Genomic DNA, 21,534 nt, shown 5'->3' with positions numbered 1-21,534 from the left:
GCCTAGTATGTACTAAGGTAGTGCTGGTAATGACAAAATGCAGCCTGTAATGTTTTCCACATATGCAGTCTATGACACATTCTAGAGGGACTTTAAATAGAAGTTTAAAGACCTGGTCTTACTTTCAAATTCATAGAAAGATACTGTTTCTAAAACTATTTCATCTCAATGAGCGAATAAGAGGGATACTGAAAAAAACAGCTGTTTTAGCACAATGTAAAGCTAAGTACTAGATTACATCACATATATTTCCATAGGTTGGCAAACCCACCAATGAGTCTATTCTCTCAGACTGAACTGTGAGTATGAGTTTGGGTGAGACAGGCCGAGTAGAATTTCAGTGAGTTTGAGTCTGAGTGAGCGCGGCTAAGCAGAATTTTGGTGAGCCTAACTCCAAGTGAGCCCAGCTGAGTAAAATTTCGATGTATTTAAATCCGAGCGACTGTCACTCAGTAAAATTTTGGTGAGTGAGTCCCAGCGAGCCCTGTGAAAATAATAAATTTTGTGAGTGAATTCTGCTTATTTTGCCAATCTAAAAATTAAAGCAATGCTAAAGTCGTGGCAACAGCAACACAATGCAGTGCGCTGCGTACGCTGCACAGGTGCATAAAATTAAAATAAAAAATTATGTCAGTCGTTCGCACTGTCGTGAGGCTCCATGCCGCGCTTACAACCCCCTCCCCCACATCTCCCCACCCCTGGCAGAAAGCGTGCACATCAGTTTTATGCACGTTTATAGCGCAGCACCAGCAACACAAGTTGATGCCCCGAAGTCTGGACAGTGGACTGATGTTGCACTTCAATGCCCCCTCCTACTATCTCCTCTGCTTCTCCTTTTCTTACTATTCACACCTCTGCAGAATGCTGCAAGCAGGTTTGGAAGGGAAGTTGGGGAAGGTTCGCTGGGAAGCGCGCAACATCCGGGCACATGCACATAGCATATGTTGTTGAGGCTAGGGTGGCATTCAGGGCATGGAATCCACCGTGCCCATCGACTACGACATCAAGTTGTAGAAAATGAAGGAAAAAGGGTGTATTAGCTTAGTCACATGGCTCCAGTGCGGAAGCTCACTCCATGCAGGGGCAAGTTAAACATCTCAGTTCACATCAGGACCCTGTGTCCTCACTCTCGAAAAGTATCTGCTTTAATCCTGCCGTCTTCCCTAGGTGAGTCGACTAGGGAATCTGAAGACTGTCCAGCAGCAAATCACATCGTCGACTCCGCTGCAATAGCATGCCCATGCTATCCCTAACCCACAGTAACTCTGCCTCAAAGAAACTGGTTTGGAATTTGTGGAAGAAAGAAATCATCCGGCGATACCTGGTTCGTTCGTCGTTGCCCACCCCATTCTTTGCTCAGTCGGCAAGGTGAAACGCGGGCTGAGGGCCTTTCGTGAAATCCTGAAACAGCTGGTTTACACGCTGTCTTGATGGCTGGATAAGTGACGTCAAATATAAATTACTGATACCCTGTTGCTCCTACAGATTGAATTGATTTTCCAAATGCTCAGTGTTAAGTGTAACCTCTGAGAATGACGAGGTGAGCTAAACTTTCAGAAGTGCTCTCATGAATTGTAGTTCGATTGAACTTCGGCAATGTAGCTTACACGAGTACGCTTTGGTGCCATGGAGGAAGAAAAACAACTAGGAGGAAGCGTGATGCAAAGCTGCTAGCCTTGGCAAGCCAGCATCCTCTAATGCCACCCCACTACCTTTCTCTTTGGGGCCTATCCGCACGATGACTCAAAGCGTAGGCACTGGAGGCCCTCCACCATTGCTCGACCTTTACAAGACACTGCTTATGTGGTAACTGCTAGTGGCACCCTTGTCACCATCCGTTATTGTTACGCACTCTCTATTCAAAAGCGTGACCAATTGCAGCATGAATAAATAAAGATTGTGATGTGATGGAAACTTCATTGAGTGTTTCCGAGCACGCTTTAGATAATTTGCAGTAAAATGTAGTCACTAAAACAAGTTTATCTTTAAGTAGTGTGAGAAACTGAATGACTACAAACAATGAACGTTTTATGTTAGCTGCTTGAAATGTATCAGTTTTTCTGTGAGATTACTTGAAGTTATGTGAAACCAAGCAGAAATTTTAAATGAGAACAGCTTTATTGGTGTTTCAGAGCACCATTATAGTATTCTGGCGGTACACTGAAACGAACTCTTGACTGTGCTGATAAGAAAATTGTATGCTTATGCAATGTATAGGAAATGAGAATACTACGTGAAGGAGTACATTTTGTCCTTATATTTCGCTAGAAAAACCTATACACTCCATGCACTCAGCAGCTAGGAAGCACTGCTGGCATATCAGGCGGTGAGGGCCCATTTACTATGAGTTTTTCCTTTATAGTATTTTTATGACTAGGCTTCAAGCTGATCATGTGACATTTCAGGTTTTTTTTCCCTCCTCCATGTATGAAGCTCAGATTCAGTGCATTTGACAGCAAATATGGATGTTAGCAGTGTCACTACTGGAGCTGTGAATCTGCACTTGCGGTATTGATTTTTGGATCAACCAGGACTTATGAAATTCTCAATGCGTAGCATGATGTCCGACAACTCAAGAAGCAATACAGTGAGCCACACCATCTATGCCAACAGATGGCACAGATGGCACAGATGGCAGTGGCACTACATCAAGTGAAGGTATATTTGTGCACAATGTTAGCAGCGTCTACTTTTGTTTACGAGGCAGGCCTTCATACTACAAAGTGCAAGAAAGAAAGAAAAGATTTCTATCCTGAGGTGCTAAAAACGCACATGCATGCTGCACGCACTTTTGCACAAACACACCAATAAGAATTTCAATATTGTTTAAAGATACATTTAGCAGATTTTATCCTTAAATGGATCTTGAAACGATTTGGCGATTTTGTACAAGTGTACTGAGTCGTTAGGGTAGGTCGTTTTGATCACTAATTGACGCATCTAAGTGCTCTGCATAAAGCGTGCATTTTATTATAAGGTTTTAAAAATGTACATCACTACCGATCGCAGCGTGCCACTCAGCTGAGTTTTCAGCCACCCCTGACCAAGTGACGCGAGGTGGCCATATGGTGCCAGTAGGGCGAGCTATCTGATTGGCTGCCCAGGGCACGTCATTTATAATTTTTCCAATTTTATGGCGAACAAATGTTGTTTGTAGTAGTTGGAATGTTAGTTAACTTGTTTCTATATAAAAAAAAAGAAAGTAACAGAAACAGAATGCACAAGGACAATTTACCACTACACTCAAGACTTCCGGCACACAGCAAGTGTCTGCTTCTGTTACAACGTGCTCTGTGTTGACGAGAGCTTTAAGTCAGCGTTGGCCTCGATTTTTCTTTTTGCAAGCACCATGGCTTGCCCTTCTTACGTTGTGGGCTGCAAACATAGCAACTGGCAGTATGTCAAACTGCTACATCATGTCCCTCTGCAAGGCAGCAGACGAGCAGACTGTCGGTATCTGATCGGCGCCAGAATTTGTGCGTTTGCGCAATTACTACCACAATTAGGATTATTACCACAGTGGTGCTTCGCTTGTCCAGTATTCGGGTGAACGCAAGCACAATCGGAATGGATGAGCATTTCACGGGATGAGCGGAGGCACAAACACGAACAATCCAAAGATTTCAGAATGGCCTGCACGGTGCAGCCACCTAGTGGCACAGAGCTCAACCAAACACAGAACTAATATAGCACTAACAAAGTGGATTCTACTCTGCTGCTGGCGTAAACTTTTGGCAAGAGTGTAATCATGAACACATTGTTTTTCTAAATGTTTAAAATCTTTTGCACTTGGTTAGAGCAATATTAGCTCTTTGTTTGGCTGGTTAAGCTTTACACGACCAGGTGGCTGTGCAGACCAATCAGGTCACTCACGTAAGTCTACGCTAAAGCTCCTTGGCCACAGCGGTAGTAGTATAGAGGTGCTTTAGCTTACGCCTCCGACCATCCGTCAAAACGAGCAGCTCCGCTGTGGTTACCGGTGCACCAGACACGCTCGGTGCTGCGACAGAATACTTGTAATGCACGCTGCTCCGATAGCTCCTGCTTGGGATCAACTGCCAGGAAGCTGGCAGAGAGATTGGAGAGGCTTTGTGCACCAGCTCCAAGACAACCGGAAGTAGACGACACAACGTGGCGCAGAGCCAGTGAAGGCGGAGCTTAGCCCCGATTGCTCGGCAAATGAGTTGAGGAGAAAATGCATGGGTATGGAGGAAGGTAACTTGTAATTGCCCACAGCTCTCTTAATATGAGACGCTTCCCACTAATTGTGATGTGAATGATTTACTGTAGCTGTACTCTACATATCTACAAAATTTGTCCGAACCACTTACCTTTTACGCAAGATACTTCCAGTACTGCAAAGATCTCCCATTGTACTTACTACTTGCTTTTTATAAGGCATTGTAATGCACATAATATAAGGACCTTTCATTTATGTTGAAGACTCTTGTGTGTACATTTCCATAAATGTTTTCGCATTTGCAATCCCTCTGCATATGCTATATTTAGTCGTGTATGAAGGTCTTTTATTATTTGATGTGTTAAATTCATGAGAAAGCCTGAACAAGTGATAGCCAGGCCAAGTGGACCTGCCTCAGTCAGGTTCCAATGAGAGAGTCCGAGTCAGCCCAACTGAGTAAACTATGGTGAATCTGAGTAGAAGTGAGCTCACGTGAGTAGAATTCTAGAGAGTCTGACTCAAAGTGAGCCCGGCTCAAAAGAATTTTGGTCAATGCTAGTTCGAGTGAGCTCAGCTGATTTAAATTTTTGTGAGACTGAGTCCTAGAGAGCCCTAAGCAAAAAATAATTTGTGAGTGAGTATGAGTGAATATCGTTAATGCTGCCAAACTATGTATATTTCCAGGCGTTCTGTAAAATTTCTGCAACAGCGATATATGCTCAATTCTGCAGCAGGCTTTTTCATAGGCAGCTGGGACTGGTCAAGCTGCTGTTATGCAACTTGCATGCACCTTGCCAACACCACCATTTAAGCATGAAAATGTACTCGCAAGGTGAACGAACCCCTCTAAGCTAATTCTGTTATATAGGTAGGCCTTCAACCAGATAAGGGCAACGAGGATTACTAAAGTACCAGAACAAAGACTTATGAGCAGCACACCAATGTGTCGGGAAACACCAGTCGAAACTCGAGGCTCACCTTCCACCACTTTGGAGAGTGACTCCAAGAGGGCTGTATAGCGCTCGATTGGCTTGTGCAGGCGCGTCCACATTGGGTAATGCACTTCAGGCTCACAGCCACCACCTGAAAGTTTTCAATGCACAACTTAATTCACGAAACATGCACCAGTTGGCGCATTACACTTGAAAAGGGAGAAGTGTGGCATGTTGCACATTTAGATTTACCTTTTGTTTTTGCTAACTGAGCAACATTCTGTGTTCGGGTGTCGATGATGAACCCCTTCTTTCCACCCATCAGCACAGACTTCAGCAGCTCCTCATCCCCATTACAACGCCGCATCGTGGTTCCAACCAATGGCTGACTGCACCTCATGAGTGCCGTCTGCAGGGAGCAATAACAGCATAAGCCATTAAGACATGCTTCATACAGACTCCTAACACACGCTGGCCCACCTCTCTGCCCTTCTTAATCCTCTAAAGGCATCTGACGAGCTGAATTTCTTCCTGGACAAAACTGTTTTTTCTTGATTTTGACAAACTAGCCTCGTTGAGTATATTTTGGTGCTGCTAGCGCGATTTTTGACCAATTGAGCACATAGAACAGCTCCCTAGTTACCAGTGGATACAATAGGTGGTAGTATGGGTCCTGCAGAAGTGCTCGCAGAGGCATACTTAATATACTCAACTCAACACAGCCCTAAAACTCAACAGCCATTTTTGCACAGTTTTTGCTCTGTGTGTTCGCCACTCGCGTTGGCCCAATTATTGTGCTGTTTCATTCATTGTGCTGTTTGTGCTGTTTCATTGCCTTCTTAAATAGCTCGAATGGACCTTGGTGCAGTAATTTATCAGTAGTGTTGGCCCATTATAGTGTCAAATTTTTCCTCACTCTCTGTAGGCTCTTAATTTCTTAACTGATCATCATGATTACACAATACATTGATAGCAATCTCTGAAAGTGAGACGAGATGTTTAAGTGAGGTCAAGTTAGGTGCTAATATCATGTATGTCTAATTGTCTTGCCAACACATTGGTGCAGCACTACCTCTAAAAAAAGTGAAGCTTTAAACATGGAGCTTCTGATGAGTCTGAACACTCTTAAAAGAACAACTCAGCAGCATCCATTCAGGCACCCAAACGGAAATGTTTGCTTCTGCATTACAGACTGTTTTACAAGCTTCCATTCTACTACTTAAACTGGCAACATAAAGAAAATCCTACTGTGCTGGTCCAAAACCATAGCTAGTTGGGTGAGTCAGTACAAATGCATCTTCACCTACAGTGTGAACAAAACAAACTGGGCACGAGAGAAGGATGACATGAGCGCTGACTCATGACTGGAAGTTTACTGTGAATAAATAACATATAAATAATAGAGCTCATACATACGCCATCCCAGGCAGTATATACTGGATGAGACAAAGATCAAGACTTATGCCAGCAGGGACAATGTGGTTTATAAGAATGTGCTGCCATGCAGAAAGTGTCAAATCACCCAAACATGTCAATGTATCAATGGCAGTTGCAAGAACATTCTTATAGATTGAAGGATGCTGGTCAGGTACATTTGGCTTTGCATTGCTCAGCATGTAGTTGTGTGGCTGTATTTGATTCTATGTGCATGCTTTGGAACAACAAAGACAAGAAAGCCCACCTCATAGCAGAGGCATATAAAATCAAAAGAAGTGGCAACACATGCAAAAGTGGGGTGCCAGTACCAGCAGTACAGCAGTACACAGCAGAGAAATACACTTCCTCAATGCATGTAGGAATAGAACTTGCAATCTTGTCCCTGGTGGGATTTTAGCGTGTGTTGCAATCTTCTTGGTTGGCACTTCCACTTTTGACAATTTGTGCATGCACGAGTTTTTTCATTTATATGCAATTTATTAGCAATAAACTTCCCGTGGTGAGCCAGCGCTTGCCTTATGTCATCCTTCCCTTGTGTCCAGTCTGTTCTGTTCATGCCGTGGGTAAATGTCTAAAACAGGCCAGGTGCAAACCATATTGTTGCTACAGAGAGCAGTATGGTATAATCTTTTTTTTTTTACCGTAATTATATTTCTTCTGTGGTCAACTTCATTTTGCATTTTTAAAAGGAATGCTGGGAGTGTGGCCTAAAAGCACCAAGGCCTCTTTACAACAATAAGCAGCAGCAGCAGCACAGAGATATTAGCTGTATACAGCAGTAGTTTCCTCAGAATAGCACAATGCTGTCAGACAAGCTGTTAATTTTGTGTGTGAGCTGAAATACACTTCAAGCATAAAAGCATCATCAAAGGTGCAGCTGATTAGGAATGAAGCCAAAGACACTCACTGCCATCAGCCTAACAAAGCAACATCATGCAAAAGCAGTTGCTGGATGTTTAACTGGTGGATTTATTGGGTTTAATAATGTCCAAAAGCAACACATCTGCTGCAAGAGACAACATAGAAGGCTTGGTATTAACTATGAGGTCGTTTACCATCCACCTAAAATGCTAAAAGTGTAGTTAACATCATGTGATGCCACTGGTGGTAGAACCAGGCAGGTCACTACCTAAAGCCCAGCATTCCCTATGGCAAAATACATTGGTCCCTTTTTGGAAAGTTGTACACGTATCCTGGATTTAATGATGCGATACATATGTCACCAACCTTTGCTTTCTTGTGAAAGTAGCTCAACACCGGAAAACGGCCCATCTGTCTGAAGGAAGCTGAAGCAACCAGCACACTGTCTTCTATCCTCTTAGGTACAATCACTTGTTCAGGATAGGTTGGACAGACCTATTGAAAACAGGATTTGAGTGGAGAAAGAAAAGATACAGTGTTAAAGCTAGGTGTTACAAATAAAGACCAGGCTTCTTTACGGCAGAAATCAGTCTCATAAGGCACTGTCATCAGATATACTCTAACATGCACATCGTTACTGTATAACCTTAAAAGAGTAATTGTAATATTTGTCCTTTTTTCCATTTATTTAATTGCTGCTAACTTAATGATCTCGGTGTGGTGTTGAACACAGAGGAAATCATCATATCACAGCCAGCTGCTCTTCCTCTACACTTATAAAAAGTCTCACTGTGTGGTCAGGACACTGCTGTGCCACAATTTGCTTGGTTCATGCTAACAAAACTGATCAGCAATCAAGTCACTGTAAGAGGGGAGTGCTACACAAGAGGTTTTTAGCTGGTCTTGTTGGTGCCCATTAACTTCTAAGTGAACTGTGCGAAGATGGAACAAGGAAGGAAACAAACAAACGAGCACAGTGTTTGTGTTTGTTTCCTTCTTTGTCCTGTCTTCATGTGAAAAGTCACTACGGAAGCTTCTTTGCAAAAGTTTCTTGATGATGAAGAAAACCTCTTTGCACTAAGCAAGAATTTGTTACAGATGGGAGCTATTGCCCAACTTTGTCATGCAAAACACACACACACACACACACACACACACACACACACACACACACACACACACACACACACACACACACACACACACACACACACACACACACACACACACATTTTTTTACATGCTTTTTTTGGTTCTGTGACTAGCATTTTCTCTTATCAGACATACGGCCCCTTTAGGCTACTTTCATGCACGCTGGTGTCCTTAAGCAGTGCTTTTTGGCTCTGACTGCTAGGAAGGAATGTCTATGACAAAACATTCAAAGACTGAAAAAAAAATGCAGGGTTAATGTCCCAGTACAACTCCCTCGCTATGAGAGATACAACAGTGGGTGGCACCAAATAAATTTTTAATGACCTGGGGTTCTTTACAATGTACCTGAAGCACAGTACATGTGTTTGTACATTCTAACCCAATCTAAATGCGACTGCTGATACTGGGAATCAAACCCCCAATCCTCATGCTCACCAGCAGAATGTCATAACCACAGAGCCATTGCTCAGTGGTCAGATGAGGTCCTCCTTAAATTTGTGTTAAACTATCATGACTTGCTGTAACCAAATATTTGTGTATTTGCTCATAAACACATAGTGTTTTCAAGTAGTTTATTAGGTAAAATGCACCACTAAATAATATTTTAAACTAAGATTCCAAGCAGACCAGTTGCTGAGAATTTCTAAGCAACTACTCAGGATATGTCAGTGTAACATGCTACAAACGTCTCACCGAGAAATCTTGGTTCACAGATGATATCCGCCAATCATCTGAGACCAGCTTGATTTTGGCAAAGTCTTGCTCTGTTGCGAATGCTGACCACCCATCCTCCATTATAACAAAAGATGGATTGTAGAAGAATGGATGAAACCATTTCGGGTTATCTGCAGAGGAGAGACAGGAGGCATGAAATGTTATGCCCAGGGCTATCTACAAGAGCAAAAGCCAATGGTTTATGTCACAATGACTTTTTCCTTACCTAATGCAGAAAGGCATTCGATCGTGTCTGCAACATTGTTGCAAGCTTCAACACCAGTGATATCGAGCTGAATTATCCTGAAGTCTTTGCATTTCAAAAACAATGACCCAGATAGGGCCCCAATCCTTCGTTCGACAGTGTCAACCATCCTGTGCAGCAACTGGAAAAACAGAGGGGGTTCTGAAGTAAGCTGCAATCACAACTGGTGGAAATGGAAGCATTAAACCAGCATGTCAGTGCAAGCATTTATGCATAGTGTGCGAGTGTGAAAAAAATAAAACTGGCCAAAAGACATTGCTTTCGTGTCTCAAAAGTCGCTTCGTCCTCGTTTATTCCATGCTGTGAAGCGTTCAAACTCGAAGTTTCGCGGATGAATCCGCCAAGTTCAAAGTTGTAGCGCTGTACGTGCGTGACACTGACAACGTGCCACAGCATGCGCTTGTAGGTATTCGTGAACATCCGCACGTGGCACATTTATGTCAACTTGTTCATGACAGCGTTGTTACCAAGTGTATACGTACCCATAGTTCCTTATCGTCATCAGTGCGCGAAGAGAATATAGAGTGGTGACTCGAAAGAGATAGCGTCCCCGAAAAGCTTGTGCAGAGCGGTGCGTGCAGAACTACACGGTCAACTTTGGTGATCTTGATCAGTTCTGCAAACTCCATTTTTTTCCGCTTCGATCTAGGAGTACAAAGACGATAAACATCAGGGCCGCAAAAAGCGCTGTTTTACGCACGAAAAGAATTCCACGCATTAGGAAGATATCTTGCGAAGAGGTTCAATAGAGCAAAACCGCAGCTGCGACAAACGTGCGGCAACATCTGCGACGCCCACTAGCAACCGACAAGAGCTTCAACGCTCTGCTTTCCATCGCGCTGTACTTCCATAATGAAGTTAACCGCTTACCAATGTATTAGTACGTCTTAAACAGGCATTTCCGGTATATTCCGCACTTTACATCCAACGACAAACATCATAGCAACATAAACAAGCGGTAGATGAGACAGGCCGCGATATCCAATGCAGTCATTCGCGTCTGGCTGCATTTGTGGCTTCAATTGACTATGGATTCTGTACTTTCAACTTACAGCGAGCCACATAAATTTTTATACCAGAACCGGAATCAAAACTACTAGGCGTCAACGTTGGTCTCAGGGACATATTTTGCTATAAGGAGCAGTATAGGTAAAGAGTGCCTTGCGTTAATAATTCCCTTGGCGCAAGATACTGTGGGAATGCTATTCATTTGGGTCCGAAAGCATGCGCATTTTTATCCACAAGTTTTTGTTTCGTTGCACGGCGTCGTGTAGTCGCATAAGTGGGCGTAGACCTTGAGTGTATGTTGCACAGTATATGAATATATATATTATTTTTTTTTTGAAGAAGAAGAAACGTCATACTTTGTGGAGCCAGAATGCTAGTCGAGAATATACATACCGCTGCGGGTGTCGAGACATCCGAAGAAAAGGTAGGGAAAGTAACACTTGGCAGTTTTGTCTCAGCCAGCTTTAGCCAAGCTGTTCAGTAAAAACAATATTTAATAAACACTACGCAAGACACAACAAGACCTACGGTGTTCGATCGCAAGAATTCTGACAACCGAGCACCATCGGCTTTAATATCGTAACTTGCACCGTGTTCTTATATTTTCTTTCTTTTTTCTTTTCTTTTTTAGCTGAACAGCTTGGCTAACATTAGTTGGGAATCCCAAATGTACGTGCGTCCACAAGTGTCTCGTTTTCTAAAGGTGGCTGATACATTGTTTGAGGTAGATGATGTATGTGGGAGAAGTTCTTTGCAGCGCGTTCCAGCGGTTATAGTGTGCAGCGGTTATAGCGTGTAGCGGTTATAGTGTTCAGCGGTTATAGTGTGCTATTTTCTCTTTTTCTGCGACCGTTAAAGAGGCATCTACCTAACCGCCTCCCCGCTCTACGCCCCTGGTCGCTCCGCTCCCCTTGGCAGGAATCCTCCGTACCAGGCCTCCTGGTAAACAATATGAAAAAAAAAAGAATGCTACGGAAATTCTGAGAATTGACTACTAATGCGTAAGCATTCTTTCACTCGAATGCTACTTCGCTTTTGCTTACTTATTTAGCTAACTTATGCACGTCTACCCATCGCTACCAATCATCCACTGTTATAACATGGGCTAACTTGACCAATTATGCCTATATTAATGCGAAAGCATTATATGGCTAATGAGGCGGAAAATCCGGCGCAGTTGCCGACATTTCAGTGGCCGCCGATGGCGAGCCCATGACCGTTGGTTGGAGTCGAGTCCACGACATTTGGTGCTAATTTAGGCGAAGTTAATTAAGGTATAGTAAATTAAGGCACTCGAACGCGTTACCTTTGTTGGGAGTCGAACCCACGACCTTGCGTTGTGGCATAATGTCTAAGCAACGCGCGGTGGCCGCAGTGCTTTCGCATTCATCCACGTAGGGATAACTAAGTGCACGTTGAATTCTTTGCAGATATCAATTGAGCCGAAAGGCTGTCACAACAGGCTTTTAATTTTTTTGTCGCACCACAGCTTCCTTTTTTTTTCCCTTTATTTTCCTGTTTAATTACGACCTCGACGCGGTGACGGCGAACTCACCAGTGTTTTTTTTTTCTTCTGGTGTTACCAATCATCTACTATAGCACATTATATTGATTACATGCGTTAACTTAACCAATTATGCATTTATTTTGCAGATATAAGGTGTCACGAGACGGACAGATATTGCTGGGGTACTCGCCAAAGGACGCTTACGTATTACTGTAGGACTGTAGGAAACTAAGGAAATGGAGAGAAACCTCTTAATGACCTTTGACTTGTACCCGGTGTGATGTAAACTGAGGCCAAAGCAACTTTCACTCCCATGAATGTAATGTGGCCGACATAGACATCTGCCTGCCACGCTGCGGTCCATGGTACGAATCCCGTTCAGAATGAATGAATGAATAAAGCCTTTATTTTAAGGAAGGGGACGGCTCTAGGCCGCTGATGGGGATTTGGAGGGAAGGGAATGTGGGTACCCAGACTGTTGGCTGAAACACTTCATCTCAGTCTGGGATCTTCCGCTTTATGCAGGCTCAGGTGCATGTTCAGTTCCGCCGCTCTCACATGGGCTGATCGACCCCCTCTACACTACTCGAAACAGGCCACTTTGTCTGCCATATGTCGCAATGGCTTTCTGTGCTTCAGGGTTAGTTTGTATTGTAATTCCTAGTGTTCTAATGTCTCCGTGTAGTAGATGCTGAATGTTGGATCTCCCTTGTGAAAAAGCTGCACAGTTCCAAATGAGGTGTTGCAAGTCTGCTCTGCATGACTCCTGGCAATGTGTACATCGGGTGTAAGTCTTCGCAATCGTAGCTTGTCTGGGTTGGTGCCATTTCTCAAGTATGTGTGGTGTGTATGCAGCGTTGGCCATAACCTTATTCAAGAAAACCTCTTCCGTGCGGGTAAGCCCGCCCTTGTCGTCAAACAAATGTACTGGTGTAGCTTCTAATAATCTTCGTTTACTGTCTGCTTTTATTTTAGTACGAATGTAATGCATCAGTGCTCTGCTAGGAGAGCCTGCAGCCAATATCTTTAGGTATGGATTTTGGTCCACGGGGTTTGGCGAGGAAATGGAGTGTGGGGAGCTGTACGCGTAATCAAGCCCACCCGCTTGCGCGGCAGCTGCGTGAGCGGCTGCGTTTCCCCCATCCGTGCCGGTGTGCCCCGGTGTCCATAGGATTTCAACATTTGTCCCATTGTCCTGTATTCTCTTTAGCTTTTTTCTGGTGTCGTTGGCCACCGCATCATCTGTCGTAGGCCCCGTTAATTCGGCCACTGCTTCGTACGAATCAGTAAGGATCCGATAATTATTTCGCACACTCTGCTCTACAATGTCTCCCATGTCAATGGGAATGGTGTTGACCGCTCCCCATATAGCTAAGAGCTCAGCGTGCAAGGTTGCACCCCCAGGAAGCTGACATGTGTGATAGCCATTGTGTTGGGGTGCAGATGTGCTAACCCAGGCCATGCTTGCTATGTCGTTTGTGATTGCAGCGTCCGTGTAGATGTCAGTGGTGTGCTGCGGCGTGCTTAATCCCAATCTCTTTTCAAATATTTTTCTAGCTTCCGCGTTTCGTCTGGCGATAGGGCGTTGTTGCCTCCGTATGCCCAGTGGTGCTTCCCATGGTGGCGTTATGGTCGCTTCCGCGGGCTCTGGCTTCGCATGGACTTGTTTATCCCATGCCATGATCTGTTTTCCTTGGGTCGTGTTTTCCAACCGGGATCGCATTCGAATTCGTGCTTCACTGATTATGTCCCGTATGGGTGGAATCGCTACGAGCTTGAGCAGGTCCTCGTTCCTCGTGTGCTTTGGTAGCCCAGTGATCGTACGGAGGGTGGCCCTGTGTAACTTTTCGATGTCGCCGAGGTCTCGTTCAGAGAATTCGTACAAGGGTGCCCCGTAAAGAATCCTTCCAACCGCGACCGCTTTTGCAAGCGTTTGGCACGCTTTCTGACGCGCTCCGCCATACTTGCTCGATATTCGTCTAACCATGTGCAACAGCGGTCTCCATTTTTGCTTTAGTGTGCGAATCCATAGCTGGGGGCTGTTGCAGCTAGCAATCTGTGCTCCAAGAATCCTAATTTGTCCATTGGCCGACGTAATATCGCTTTGGCCGATGTGTAAAGTGATCTGCTTGTTTACATTGGTTGCTTTCTTTCCGTCTACGCTGATCAATTCTGTCTTCTCTGGCGAGAGTTGCAGTCCGAGGTTATCTAAAGTGTTGCTAAGGCTCAGGATCGCTGCTTGCAGCTCAGTTTGCATGCTCTGTATGTCGGAATAATCCGCCGCTTCCGTCCATATTGTTATATCGTCGGCGTAAATAGTAAAACGGGCTGAAGTGTCTCGCTCAAGACTTTCTGCCACACGTGTCATGGCCAGATTGAATAGCATAGGTCCGAGGATGGAGCCCTGGGGCACTCCCCTATCCAAGTAATAGGTCTTCGGACTCCATCCCGGTGCCTTGCCATGGAGCTGGATTGGTCTGCTTTGGAGGAAGCTACGTATCCAATTGTATGTTCTTTGGCTAGGGTACCTGGTTGCCAGTTCCTGTAAGATGGCCTCTTTTTTCACGTTATCGAATGCTTTACGCATATCGACTGCAAGAATATAGTCAGGCATCTGTTTGCGAGACTTACGGTTGATCACTCTGCGGAGCAACCAGAGGCAGTCATGTGTGCCCATGTTCGGCCGAAAACCTGCCTGCGCAGGATGCAAACCCGGTTGTACATATTCGATGTAGTGCTGCATTCTTGTGTGTAGCATTCTTTCTATCAATTTGCAGACAGTTGACGTTAGAGCTATGGGGCGTAGGTTAGCTGGTTTCGTGTGGTCTTTGCCCGACTTCGGTATGGGGTAGATGAGAGATAGTTTTAGTGAATCTGGCACTAGTCCGGTTTCCCAGGATTCATTGATAATTGTTAAGAGCTGTTCTTGAGCTTCATTGCTGAGGTTTCGAAGTTCTTGCCAAGTCACTCCGTCGTGCCCGGGTGCTAATTTCGTTTTGCCTTGTGCAAGGGCTGCTACGAGTTCACCCAGCGTAAAGGGCGTGTCTAGCTCCTCTTTCGCGTTGTTTATCGTTGCAGAAGGCAGCGGTTCAGGAGGCGCCTCGGCAGCATGTGGGAAGAAAGTGTGGATGACGCGGTCCTCCAGCACGGCAGGCTCATCTCGCAAAAAGATCTCCGCGAGAGGAGGTGCGCCTTTTTTGCTCCCAAGCAGGCTCCTTAAAATCTGCCATAGCCTTCTTAGGCCGGGTTCCCGGCCAAGCTTCGCGCACGTATTGTGCCACGTGTCTGCTTCGAGTTGTTGTTGGTATTCCTTGATGAGTCGGTATTGATGTTTTAAGGCGCATTAGATCTTTGTGACGCTTTCCTTTATACCGGTATTGCTGTGTGAGGCGGTTGACCTTCCGCCATAGATTTGCAAGGTGCATATCCATGTGAGTTGCAGTGTCATCGCATGGGATAGTTTCCCTGGCCTCCGGCCGTGCCTCCGCTACCATAGCGCTGAATTGTTCAAAGTCCGCAAAAGAGTCCCCGGTAGCCATTCTAAATTTTTTCCAGTCAAAAAGCACCGTTTCTCTCCTCTCTCGGATCTTTTTGCGATTGAGCGTGATAATTATTGGTAAATGGTCGCTTCCCTATGTCGTCGATTCTACGTTCCATTGCCTTATGAGCCCTGGAGTGGCTAGTGTCAGATCGGGCGTTGTGTCCTGTTGTCGCGCGTGTAGCCCTATGCGGGTTGGTGTTTCTGGTGTGTTGCATATGTCCAGAGTTGACATTTCTATTGCATCGTGCAGTATGCGTCCTCTCGGGTCAGCTTTGGCGTAGCCCCATGTTTGGTGCTTGGCGTTAAAATCGCCCCCCACTAGAATGGGAAGGCCTCCGGCTTGTGCCTGCACCTTACTGAGCCACTGGTAGGAGTCATTCCGGTGCTTGCCCGTTAGGGGTCTGTAGTACGTGGAGACTGCAACCATTGGCCGGTGGCCGCGTGGACATAGCTTTACTGCCACAATTTCTCTAAAATCATTACACAAATCTGGTATCTGCAGTTGGGTTGCGGTGCAGTCATGTCTTACTAAAAGAGCAGCTTGGCCTTGCGGTTGTTGGTTTCCTTTGCCCTGGTGTCGTATCGTAGCCTGCTGAAAGGTTCGGTAACCTCGAATAGTGCATTGTCCCCTTGTCTCCTGTAGAAGCACAACAAGGGGTTTGAATTTTTTAATTTGCTGTCTTAGTGTGGATCCATTCTGCGTAAAACTTCGACAGTTCCATTGGATGCATATAGGCCGTGCCGTCATCTTTCATCTGCTGGCTTGCGCCTTTTAGGTTCGTCATGTTGTTTCTGAATATTTCTCTGAATTTCCGTGAATATCGCCTGCATCTGAGTTTGTATTGCATTCGTTACTGTCTGAAATTCCTCCCGTAGGTTCTTTTCGAGGCGCTGGGTCTCAGTGTGTCTTTCCTGCCTTAGGATGCTCAACATCTGCGCATACGCCGAGTCTTGGGCTGTTAGTGGTTTTGGCACTGACGGTGCCTGGTTCTGCTGGGTCTGTGCAGGTCCTGCGTGTTGCAGCTTTCTAGAGTTTGCCGTGGTTTTCCGACTAATTGATCGCCCGACCCGACTGTTAGAACGCGTGCGTTTTTCTCGGTCTGCCGGCGTCTCTGATTCACGTTGCCGTGGCGTTGGCGGTGGTTGCGTATCTCGTTGCTCTGGTGGTAGTCGTGCGAGTATTTGCTGCAGCATTGCTCTCAACTGCTGATTTTCTTTTCTTAGTTCCTTTATTTGTTGCTCATAGTGAGCGGATAGCGTGGGTTGTGTGGATGTTCCCGCCAGTACTTTTTCAGACCAGGTCACTGTCCTCTGACCTTCTTCTATGTTCTGCACGACTTTCTTAATGTCTTTCGGTGCACGGCTAGGACATGCTGAGTTTAGCGATATGTGGCCCTGTTTCTGGCATGCGACACAGAATAGCTCTTCATCGCATTCGTTGTCTTCAGGGTGTTTTCTACCACACTGTTTACACACTTCGTCTGAAGGGCAATACTTGGCAATGTGTCCCAAGCCGTGACAATTGTAGCAAGCTATAACCTTCGGTCTGTACTCATGCACCCTTGTGATCTCATAATCGAACACGAGCCTGTTTGGGGGAGATTCCGTATTAAATGTTAGCAGCAGCATGTTTGTCTTCCCGAGCAGACGTGCCTCTAGGATAGTTGCCGTCTCGCATCTCAAGTGATCCTTGATATATTCAATGGTCTGGCCGGGACGCACCTTGATGACCCCCCGGCTGCTCCCCACCTTCTGTGTTGGCGTTCTTTCAATTATCACTTCATACGTACGAACGCGACCGCTCATTTTCTCAGCTAATCGTGTCAGCGCCGCAAGCCTCTTCGCGTGTTCTTCATCCCTGACAGTAACCTTTATGCAGTTCGCTGCAGGGTCGTAGCGGAAAATTGATAATTCTGCAAGTTCCCAACTTCTTGCCGTCATCTCTAGTGCTGCTGTTATAGCCTGCTTAGGTATGTCATGGACGTGTACCTTGTTAAGTGGCCTGATCGAGAGTGCAAAATGAGGTCGACTTACCCGCTCGAGGCGAAGCTGTTCGGGCTTGACTTTTCTGTTTGGTTTCCGCTTGCTGAAAAAGGACCATCCGTTGTCCTCCTCGTTGTCTTCGTCATTGCTATCATCGTTGTCGTCCACGCTGTCATCCTGAATATCCATTTGGTCGTTCACTTGCGACTCCCTCCTTCTGGCCTCTTCCATCGAGGGACGCGGCACGGCGTCTTCGGCTGCAGCTCGGCGTTCACCCGGCGTTTCGACGCTCTCTGCGCGCTTCGCTCGTCGCGTTGTCTGCATTTTGGAGGGGCTATTCTTCAACTTTTCGGCGTCTCTAAGCTGAGGTGAGCATGGAGTTCCCGCGCTGGGTCCACTCGAGTGCGAATGTTGCTGTGGTGGCGACATGATGCTGTGCTCACCTGGCCGGCCTCGCCGAGGCCGCACTCGGGCTAGGCCCAGACGTGGTTAGGCTTAGGTCAGCGGGTCGCCGTCGAAAATGTCCTCGTAGCCAGAAAAAAACGTCAACTGGAGCCGCGAAAAAGCACACCACACTCACAGAAAGTGCTCACAGTGTCGTTGCTCAATGTTTTACCACGTAGAATGGTAGTTCAACACAAGCTAAAAAGAAAACATCGAAGAGCCAAAGTGGGACACGTCTTCACACTCTGGCGATCGCAGCGCCCCCCCCCCCGCCCCCCCGTTCAGAAGAGTTTCTTTTTAGTTTGTTTTTTCTAACATTACCAATGATCTACTACTACACTGGGATAACGATTACATGTGTTAACCAATTATGCATTTATTTTGCAGATATATGGCGTCATGGGACAGACAGATTTTGCTGGGGTACTCGCTAAAGAATGTTTACGCTTTAAAAAAGAACACGCACTTCAGAAGCCAAAGGAAAAAAAAAAAAGAACAGTGCCCTTCCTCTCTGAAGAAGGATGACCAGCGAACCTGTGTATGTGGGCCACTTAAACCTGCACCTCCGCCGCAGGTCGGCCCGACATTTCGCTATCTTCGTGATCTACGCACGTATGGGGAGTGCCGCATGGTTCACGTCCGCCGCGGATCGGCCCGGCATTGCACTATCTTCGGGACCGGCCCACGTATGGGGATTGTTGAACGCCTGCTTCACCTCCGCCGCGGCGGCCCGGCATTGCACTATCTTCGGGGCCGGCCCACGTATTGGGAGTTTTGTCCATACACGGACATGATATTGGGGGAACTAGCCCTTAACAGCTTCGCTGTAAAATTGGTTACGTCTGTGTTTCTTAATTACTAAATGACGGCTACGAACGCGGGAGCACTGACTGGAACGAGCGCACGGTCGCACGGCAGCAATCGACGCTAATGTTTGTGCACAAAAGACTCATGCCAGTAGCAGAAGGTGAGACGCTGCCCTTGCTCTGCTGCAGAGCCGATTCAGCGGGGCTGAATGGTGTGTCCACTTGGCTTCGTCCCTTTTGCAGCCAATTACGCACTGCGCGACTCTGGAGACATTCGAACGTTCCACGCGTGAACCGCACATGCGCCTCGATACTGTGACAGCACGCCAACGGCAACGGCGCAAATGTACCTCGAGCGTCTGTATAATGGTTATTGCAACAAAAAAAAAATACTGAAAATGAATTAAAAGCTAGTGTGTGTTCGAAATTTGACGTACGCTCCATGTTTATATAGCTGCGACCTTTCTATCGTCCCAACCTGAAGAAAACGCAGTTTAGATGCCGGAATCATTCTGTTTAATTGGTACAACAAAATGTATAACCAAAACGCTAATTTTCATGTACAAAACGCTTAATGCGTGGAAAAAAAAAAGAGATCAATATGCAATACTCTGCAGCTGCTGCAGCTGTAGCGACAAGGTGTACCGTATACAGTACACCTTGTCACAATGTCAATATGCGTACGTATTGTCCGCATGTCATCCCTTACGGCAACAACAACCGTCTTCGCAGAAATTTCATACCTCCTCGCCCCCATCCCTTCTGCCAGGTTCGTTCATTCAATAGGCAAACGAAGTTGAATTTTGGTAATGCATACAAAATAAATGACAGGGGCAAGGAATCGGCGAGGTTGAATTTCCGTGAAGCCTACACACTCAGCCTCCGAGTTGCAGCATTGCCATTAGTCCCCCCTCCCCCCCTCTCTCTCTACTTATTCTCTGCAACGACCTCAGGTGCTCAGTGCAAAGATTGGAGCGCGCACGCACTCTACCGCTTCTTCGAACTTGGTGTCCGAACACTTACCCGCCGTGGTTGCTCAGTGGCTATGGTGTTGGGCTGCTGAGCACGAGGTCGCGGGATCGAATCCCGGCCACGGCGGCCGCATTTCGATGGGGGCGAAATGCGAAAACACCCGTGTGCTTAGATTTAGGTGCACGTTAAAGAACCCCAGGTGGTCAAAATTTCCGGAGTCCTCCACTACGGCGTGCCTCATAATCAGAAAGTGGTTTTGGCACGTAAAACCCCAAATATTATTATTATTAACACTTACTTGATGGGACTTGGTTTGTTCTTCGGAGACTTTGAGTAAGACACGGACCCATCCCTACATAGATTGAAGCAGAATAATCGAAGCACTCGTTGCATCAGCTGCTCTTGGAACGTTGCAGTAAACAAGCGCAATGCCACATTTCAAGCCGGATAAGTTCAAGTCCCCCGTTTTCTTCATCGAGTGCGATTGCATGCGCTTGAAACATGCACGGTCAACCGTTGACACACCAGCGTCGTTCGAGTGAACGTCGCCGGGTAAACATCTCAAAATAACACCCACACCGCTCACGTAGCGACACACAAGAGAGACGCACCTGCTGATCAAGGTAGATTCCGTGCTCTGGCTGTCCATGGTTCCAGAATATGTCGCAGGCGCAAACAACAGCACGAAGTGCTGGACGGAACGCAGACGTGCGACACGGCGACGCTAGCACGCGTTCACCACACGTGATTGAGTTATAACGTTCGCGTGACCCACGGCACCTGCTCGCCAATCTTCGGTCTTTCTCTTTCTTTTTTTCCCTGCCCCGCCGCTCGCGCGCCTTCGAATGCGGGCACGTACGTACCTGCGCGATGCGATTCTTATTTCGGTGCTGTTCTGCGTCTTGCTTTCGCAACTGACGCTATTCAGTGCAGGACAATGACACAGAGTGCACATGTATCGGACAAATGCAACAGCAAACGACCCGTTGCACCGCGTTCGGCACATATTGAACGATTCAAGCTCTGCCCGCGAGCTTGGGCCGTTGTTTCCACACTGTAAGCAGAAGAAGAAAAGGATATGGTAACACTTGCAAGCGAAAATTGAAGAAAGAAAGTTTTCTTGCAGCGTCTTTCTTTCTTCTTTTTTCGGAAATGATTTTTTTTATGCCTTGCAGACATTTAACAATTGCTTTTTCCGCCACATATGAGTTCGTGCTTATCTTTTTTCACGAAAAATGCATTTGGCAGCTCCAGTTACATATGGAACGTTCCATTTCTGCTTCAATGTTTTTTATTATTATTATTGTATGTGCTATTCTCGACTAAAATTTGCCTACGAGAGTTCGCTGTGTGTCTCGAATACACGGCGCTCTGTCGTACCAGCAGGTATTTTTGTATACTTTAATACGGGATATACGATTCCCGCAGCATACTGCACTTACCTTTATCCGGATATGCGAACAGCATGCGCACTGTCTTGCTGCTGTTGATGCACTACTACTACTGCTACTACTATTAATTAATTAATTAATTCGCTCTTGTTTTTTTTCGCGAGAATTATTTGCGTGCTTTGCTTTCATGTTGCTTTAGCTTATCCCCCTTGTGCCATTCGAGTTCGCACTCCAGCGCGCCGTAACTAGCCCTGCCAGTACTGACAAACTCGTTCTTCGCCTCTTCAACGAAGCTGCTGTACGAACTGCCGTCCTGATCGTTGTAGAGGCGTTTCGCATGT

The 21,534-nt window shown here is 46.1% G+C and overlaps 1 protein-coding gene and 1 long non-coding RNA gene across 6 annotated transcripts in view; one reads left to right on the top strand and one right to left on the bottom strand.

Annotated features, from left to right (window-relative positions):
* Nucleotides 1-21,416, bottom strand: part of LOC142585655 (myotubularin-related protein 9) — a 57,024-nt gene extending 35,608 nt beyond the window's left edge. For 3 of the 5 annotated variants that reach the window (XM_075696578.1, XM_075696580.1, XM_075696582.1), the window contains exons 1-7: nt 20,101-21,416; nt 10,024-10,186; nt 9,503-9,662; nt 9,256-9,407; nt 7,777-7,905; nt 5,365-5,521; nt 5,159-5,263 (exon numbers count right to left, since the gene is read on the bottom strand). In XM_075696578.1, the coding sequence (XP_075552693.1) occupies nt 5,159-5,263; nt 5,365-5,521; nt 7,777-7,905; nt 9,256-9,407; nt 9,503-9,662; nt 10,024-10,186; nt 20,101-20,195 (961 nt within the window). In that variant the 5' untranslated portion in view covers nt 20,196-21,416. Of the gene's footprint in view, nt 1-5,158; nt 5,264-5,364; nt 5,522-7,776; nt 7,906-9,255; nt 9,408-9,502; nt 9,663-10,023; nt 10,187-10,411; nt 10,574-20,100 lie in introns of those variants that run through there. The other 2 variants (XM_075696579.1, XM_075696581.1) reach the window with 2 other exon arrangements.
* Nucleotides 10,843-18,527, top strand: LOC142585657 (uncharacterized). Its single transcript, XR_012829120.1, has 3 exons — nt 10,843-10,973; nt 12,203-12,421; nt 18,412-18,527. It is a non-coding gene; the product is annotated as an uncharacterized LOC142585657 (long non-coding RNA).
* Nucleotides 21,417-21,534: the final 118 nt, after the last annotated feature.

The sequence above is a fragment of the Dermacentor variabilis genome, chromosome 6 (genome assembly GCF_050947875.1).
Source record: "Dermacentor variabilis isolate Ectoservices chromosome 6, ASM5094787v1, whole genome shotgun sequence".
Classification (NCBI taxonomy): Eukaryota; Metazoa; Arthropoda; class Arachnida; order Ixodida; family Ixodidae; genus Dermacentor; species Dermacentor variabilis.
This window is presented reverse-complemented; position numbering and strand designations above follow the sequence as displayed.